Source organism: Rhinoderma darwinii, chromosome 4, assembly GCF_050947455.1.
Source record: "Rhinoderma darwinii isolate aRhiDar2 chromosome 4, aRhiDar2.hap1, whole genome shotgun sequence".
NCBI classification, from domain to species: domain Eukaryota; kingdom Metazoa; phylum Chordata; class Amphibia; order Anura; family Rhinodermatidae; genus Rhinoderma; species Rhinoderma darwinii.
Window position 1 is genome coordinate 310,231,909 of NC_134690.1, and position 7,009 is coordinate 310,238,917.

Here is a 7,009-nt window from a genome sequence, read left to right on the forward strand (position 1 = left end):
GGACTTTGATTGCATATTTACTTATTGTTGTTGAAATATAGGTTGAAATGATCGGCCCTCATGGGCTTTTTCTGTACCCATGTCACCCCCTTTTCTTTTTCTGTATCCCCATTTCTTTTCTTGAAAATAAAAAATTAGAAATATAAAAAACAAAAAAAACAAAAGGAGGAAACCCAGCGTCTGGTGATGTCCATGGGTTCCAGACTTCAGGCCATCATTGCCTGCAAAGGATTCTCTACAAAGTATTAAAAAAAACATTTATGGTAATGTTAATTTGTCCAATCACTTTTGATCACCTGAAATGAGGAGGTTGTGTAGAAAAATGGTGGCAATTCCTAAACTTTTCACAGGAGATTTTTGTTTAACCCCTTGAAATAAACCTGAAAGTTTAAACTTCAATTGCATCTCAGTTGTTTCATTTCAAATCCAATGTGGTGGCAGCAAAACCCAAATCATGAAGATTGTGTCACTGCCCAAATAATTCTGGACCCAACCCACACACCCACCCACCCACACAGCAAACACTCTGAACAAGCATAGCTGCAGTGTAAAGAATGGGGGTGGGACAGAGCAAGAGTATTGAACTACAGCGAAGCTGGAGTCATTGATCATATCCAAGCCCTTATGAAGATTAGTCTAAAACGATGAAGATCAAACTTATAATATACATTTTTTTTTTATTTGAAAAAATTAACAAATCTTCACAGAATAAAAACAGGAAGCGGATCATAAACTCAGCAGAACAATTAGAAGGTCGGCCAGATCAGGTTTCATTAGCGGTTGTGTCCAGCATCTTTGTTAGCGGTTTTGTCCAGCAGTGCCACCTTGTGGTCATTTTCTGTGCTACATCCTGGACCCCTATAACCCATTACAAAGCTGGACAGAAAAACGACTGCACTACCACCCTGCAAACTGCAGTGGCAGCCATATTGGTTGTAACAACTTTCCCATGAACAGATAAAACAAAGAAAAAACCTCCACTGTAACCAGTGTCAGGAGGGGGCGCTAAAGCCGGTTTACTCTTCCAAACTGGATCTTTTATGCAATGGTAAAACTTGTATTTCCCAATAGATTTTCTCCATTAATATAAAACTATTTACACGTGATCATTCTTCATCAAATCTTGAGAGATAAAACGGCAGCGTTATCACAGTTCATACGGGATGCCTCGGATTCTCCGTGCGAGCTGCATGTCCTTCACAAAGAGAGTGCCCCTATTGGCCTGGTGACTGAAGAGGTAAGAATCTTCAAAGAGACTCACGAGGAAGTCCTCAGCTGACTGTGGATACAGAAGAGCATTAGTCCCTCTTAAAGTGACAGCACTCCCGGTATAATTTACTACACAGCTCGAAGGACTGATCAGATTTCACTTTTATGAGCTGTTAGCTAGAGTGATGGTGTGGGGGGGGGGGGGTCTGGCCTCTGGAACTCCCACAATGCATCACAACCCCTATGCAAATGTCCCGCTAGGGCATATGGATGTGTTAGAGGGGGCGGGGGCTGAGTAGTGAACCACTGCAAAGAGCAGCTCCCTCTCTGGTTGACCCATGCGTTACATGGACAGTGCATTGTATGAGATACTGACCTCTTGTAGCGCCATAAGTGCGGTGCTTTGCCAGTAGTAAAACACGCCGCGGGAATACTTCAGGCAGATCTCTCTCACCTGCAAGAATAAAAGGGGAATATCACTGACAATAAAGAGGAGCAGCCGCAGAGGACACATCCACTCACCAGGCGGAAAAACGGGGTTTTCTGAATGAGCAGATTGGTTGATTTTTGGTACTTTCTTATTTCCATCAGTGCACGGGCTCCTGGGCGGTAACGTCTTCTTCGTTGTGTGCTCGGTCTGTGACTTGTTTCCCCTCTACCTGTAAGAAAGAAATCCATAATCACAGCTGAAAATGAATCTCCCGCTACATGGAAATTCACTGTCTGGCCGGGTTCACACGTAGGGTAAACACGGCGGATTTTCTGCAACCGATTTCATTGCGGAAACTCCACAGCGTAATACAGAAGCAGAAGAGTGGAGGAGATTCAAACAAATCTCATCCAGACGCAGCGGAAAAAAACCCGCCAAACTTACCCAGATCTCTCTGCTCCTGCGTTCAACCCGGCCTCCAGGGATGATGTCTCATCCCATATGACTGCTGCAGAACATCAGAGGGACACGTCACCATGGCTACGGGTAAGTATGGTTTTTTTTCTACCTTCTATGGACATTCCAGCTGAAAAACTGCAGTTTTTCAGCCAGAATTATCACCGGTGCCCAGGGCCAATACGCTGTGTACTTTTACGCCGCGTATCTGCCCTGTGTGAACATGGCCTATTACCTTAATGTCCCCCAAGGAACATCAGGTAAACAGATTTAAAACATAACATGCTACCTGCAGCCACCACTAGAGGGAGCTCATTGTATATGGTTGTACATTGAACTTGGTAACAAAACAGTATGCAGTGAGCTCCCTCTAGTGGTGGCTGCAGGGAGATACTTTTCTATGACTGATAATTTGGGGTCCATCAAGTCCCATTGATACCTGATTAAAGGGGTTGTACCACGAAAATAATTTTTCACCTATCCACAAGATAGGTGATAAATGCCGGATCGCTGCGGGTTGTTAACAAGAGTGCGGGTCCCAGAGTGGTGGTCACTCAAGTCATTCTCTATGGCAGTGGTCCCCAACCTATTTTGCACCGAGGACCGGTTTGATGCAAGAACATTTTTGCGGGGACTGGCGGGGGGGGGGGGGTGGGCGGAGGGGTTAGAGTCAGTTCACACATTACGTAAATACGGCATATACCTGTATTATAATGCGGAAAAATCGGCAGCATAATACAGTAGCAGCAAAGTGATGAGATAAAACACGTCTCATCGACACGCTGCATAAACGGAGTAGAAAAAAGGCTCACAAATTGACGTCACAACATCGCGCCTGCCTGCGCGGAGCCGCTCACGGCAGAGTGCATAATTGGGCAAGGAGCAGTCAAACTTGACTATTTCCGGCGATACCATAGGGAATGAATAGAGCGGTCGGACTGCAGGTTGGAAATTCTTAGATCCCTCATTTCATAATATATCTTCATGGGTGTGAGCTGTGTTCTCAGATTCCCTTCCCAGGGCCATATAGTAACGTGCTTCCTGCAACCACCACTAGGGGGAGACGATTGTGCACATAATACAGCTCATGTTGTGCCTATATAAATCAGTCCTCAGTTTGCTCCCCCTAGTGGCGGCCTTGTGCTACAGAAATTTCTGTATGTAACAGATTTTTACCTGCATAGAAACGAACCCTCTAAGATATAAAGCTGAGAAACGGATTACAATCTAGTATTACACGACCCGAGGTTATCTGGAATTCATTTTTAAAATAAAATATATAATGAGAGTGATAAGATGATCAAGGTGCAACTTTCTCTTACTTGGCGGAGATTGAGGAGGAGCTGCAGGTTTCTTCTGCGGCTGCGCCGACTTCCTGCGGGACGAGCTTTTCTGGGGTGGTTTCATGATGATGTAAAACGCTGCTGAGAGTCATACAATCAGTTAAGCGGATAAGAGACGGTGACAATTCAGCAGAATCACAGGTGACGTAGGATAAACTGAGCGGTTTTATACTGACTGATGCCACCAATGCAAGTGACAAGAAAGTGATGACATTGACGGTGAAGATATGAGATTGCCGGATGTCAGTAATTAACGCACGCTGCATCAATGAATACAATAGATCCTCGTGGCATCAATTACCAGAACAGCGACATCAATGATCTATTTAATAATGCGGCAACAGAAGAGCTACCCGCAGCAGATCCCGCAAGCAATGGGCAGATGTTTGGAGACGTAATGGAGCCGTCTTTTCAGGCGTGATTCGAGGCGTAAAACGCCTGAAAATAGGTCGTGTGCACAGAACCTTACAGAGAATCCGTGATCCAGACAAAGGTGGGAAATTTAAAACTGGAGCAAAGGAAAAGTGGAGCAGTCGTCATGGAAATGAAAGGCCGCAGCTGGAGGACGATGAGCTGCAACAATGCAGTACAAATATACAGAAATAAAACATCTAATAATCCATATGATCTCTAGACACGCAGCAGCGAAAATGTACCGTCAGCCCCCCACTCCCAGTAATGACCGTCAGCCCCCCCACTCCCAGTAATGACCGTCAGCCCCCCCACTCCCAGTAATGACGTCAGCCCCCCACACCCAGTAATGACCGTCAGCCCCCCACTCCCAGTAATGACCGTCAGCCCCCCCACTCCCAGTAATGACCGTCAGCCCCCCCACTCCCAGTAATGACCGTCAGCCCCCCACTCCCAGTAATGACCGTCAGCCCCCCACTCCCAGTAATGACCGTCAGCCCCCCACTCCCAGTAATGACCGTCAGCCCCCCACTCACATTATAATGATCCCTCAGTAAAGCCACCATCAGCCTCCGTCCCCCCCAGTAAAATGACCATCAGCCCCCTCCAGTAAAGCCACCATCAGCCTCAGTCCCCCCGCCCCCCGATAAAATAACCATCTGCCCCTCTAGTAAAGGGACCATCACAGACAAAAAGTGTGCTTACCCCTGGGGAAGGAATAAATAAGGATGTATAAGAACAACAACTCCCAGCATGTCCAGGATGTTATGTGATATCAGAGAAAGTTTACAGGAGGAGGTATAAGAGGAGAGGACTACAACTCCCAGCATGTCCAGACTTAGAATGGGATATCAGAGGACATTACAGGGAGGAGGTATAAGAGAAGAGGACTACAACTCCCAGCATGTCCAGACTGTTAGGGCAGATTCACACGAACGTTGCGTTTTTGCGCGCGCAAACAACGCGGCGTTTTGCGAGCGCAAAAACCATTTGACAGCTGCGTGTGTCATGCGTGTCTGATGCGCGGCTGCGTGATTTTCGCGCAGCCGGCATCATAGAGATGAGGCTTGTCGACGCCCGTCACTGTCCAAGGTGCTGAAAGAGCTAAATCTTTCAGCACCCTTGACAGTGAATGCCGAACACAACAGCGAAAAACCTGTAAAAAAAAAAGATAAAGTTCCTACTTACCGAGAACTTCCCGGCCGTTGCCTTGGTGACGCGCCTCTCTTGACATCGGGCCCCACCTCCCTGGATGACGCGGCAGTCCAAGTGACCGCTGCAGCCTGTGATTGGCTGCAGCCTGTGCTTGGCCTGTGATTGGCTGGAGCTGTCACTTGAACTGAAGTGTCATCCCGGGAGGTCGGACTGCAGGAAGGAGACAGGAGTAATCGGTAAGTTAGAACTTCGTTTTTTTTTACAGGTTCATGTATTTTGGGATCGCAAGTCACTGTCCATGGTGCTGAAACAGTTTAAGGGTATGTGCACACACACTAATTACGTCCGTAATTGACGGACGTATTTCGGCCGCAAGTCCCGGACCGAACACAGTGCAGGGAGCCGGGCTCCTAGCATCATACTTATGTACGATGCTAGGAGTCCCTGCCTCGCTGCAGGACAACTGTCCCGTACTGTAATCATGTTTTCAGTACGGGACAGTTGTCCTGCAGCGAGGCAGGGACTCCTAGCATCGTACATAAGTATGATGCTAGGAGCCCGGCTCCCTGCACTGTGTTCGGTCCGGGACTTGCGGCCGAAATACGTCCGTCAATTACGGACGTAATTAGTGTGTGTGCACATACCCTCACTCTTTCAGCACCATGCACAGTGAATGTCTCCCGACGTCGCGGACCGGAAATTTTTTTGCCGAGTTTGGCCGAACCCGGTGAAGTTAGCTTCGGTTGTCGTGGTTCGCTCCTCGCAAAGATACTCCGTTTGGATGCTTGGAAACAGAAAAGCACGTGGTGCTTTTCTGTTTCCATTCATCCTTTTGACAGCTCGTGCGCTGTTTCAGTCGGTTCGCACGGAAGAGCTTCCGTGCGACCTGACTGGTTTTCACGCACCCATTGACTTCAATGGGTGCGTGATGCGTGAAATACGCAGAGTTATTGAACCTGTCGCGTATTTTGCGCAGCGAACAAACGCTGCGCAAAATACACGGACTGTGTGTACTGCCCCATAGACTTCTATAGGGCATTGCGTGCCGCGCGAAAACCACGCGGCCTACACGCTGCCAAATCACGCTCGTGTGAATCCCCCCTTATTATGGGATATCAGAGGACATTACAGGGAGGAGGTAGAAGAGGAGAGGACTACAACTACCAGCATGTCCAGGACGTTATTATGGGATATCAGAGGACATTACAGGGAGGATGTATAAGAGAAGAGGACTACAACTCCTAGCATGTCCAGGCTGTTATTATGGGATATCAGAGGACATTACAGTGAGGAGGTTTAAGAGGAGAGAACTACAACTCCTAGCATGTCCAGGCTGTTATTATGGGATATCAGAGGACATTACAGGGAGGAGGTATAAGAGGAGAGGACTACAACTCCCAGCATGTCCATGCTGTTATTATGGGATATCAGAGGACATTACAGGGAGGAGGTATACGAGGAGAGGACTACAACTCCCAGCATGTCCAGGACGTTATTATGGGATATCAGAGGACATTACAGGGAGAAGGTAGAAGAGGAGAGGACTACAACTCCCAGCATGTCCAGGACGTTATTATGGGATATCAGAGGACATTACAGGGAGGAGGTAGAAGAGGAGAGGACTACAACTCCCAGCATGTCCAGGCTGTTATTATGGGATATCAGAGGACATTACAGGGAGGAGGTATAAGAGGAGAGAACTACAACTACCCACATTCCCCTGGCTCCATTTCTCACACAACTGCTAAGAAAGTAAAGAAAACCCACTTACCCTGCCCAGTGTTAATGGCTCCTCTCCCTCGTCAGGCTTCTAGTGGGAAGCGGTGGGCGGTGCTTGTAACAGACGTCCGCGCGTCACGTCTGCTACAACGTCGGGGGCGGAGCTTGTAGCAAAAAAAAATAAAAAAAATGTAAACAAAAATTTTATTTTTATTTTTTTTTGCCGTGGATGAGCCGCGGCACCCCTGAACAGCTCTCGGCACCCCGGTTGGGAACCACTGGTATA

The 7,009-nt window shown here is 47.6% G+C and overlaps 1 protein-coding gene across 1 annotated transcript; it reads right to left on the reverse strand.

Annotated features, from left to right (window-relative positions):
- Window positions 1–657: 657 nt before the first annotated feature.
- Window positions 658–6,800, reverse strand: LOC142761204 (histone H3-like centromeric protein A). The gene is made up of 5 exons (XM_075864397.1): window positions 6,776–6,800; window positions 3,418–3,516; window positions 1,732–1,868; window positions 1,586–1,663; window positions 658–1,279 (listed from the first exon to the last, which is right to left on the reverse strand). Exons 2-5 carry the CDS (start codon window positions 3,500–3,502, stop codon window positions 1,148–1,150), a joined length of 432 nt encoding a protein of 143 aa, XP_075720512.1. The 5' UTR covers window positions 3,503–3,516; window positions 6,776–6,800; the 3' UTR covers window positions 658–1,147.
- Between the last annotated feature and the right edge of the window lie 209 nt (window positions 6,801–7,009).

Excerpts from the sequence above, each read along its gene's own strand:
- LOC142761204 (XM_075864397.1), bottom strand. The coding sequence starts at position 3,502 with ATGAAACCACCCCAGAAAAGCTCGTCCCGCAGGAAGTCGGCGCAGCCG. Across the intron at positions 1,869-3,417 it reads TCCTCCTCAATCTCCGCCAA|GTAGAGGGGAAACAAGTCAC; the intron begins GTAAGAGAAAGT and ends TCTTTCTTACAG. Across the intron at positions 1,664-1,731 it reads AAACCCCGTTTTTCCGCCTG|GTGAGAGAGATCTGCCTGAA; the intron begins GTGAGTGGATGT and ends TTATTCTTGCAG.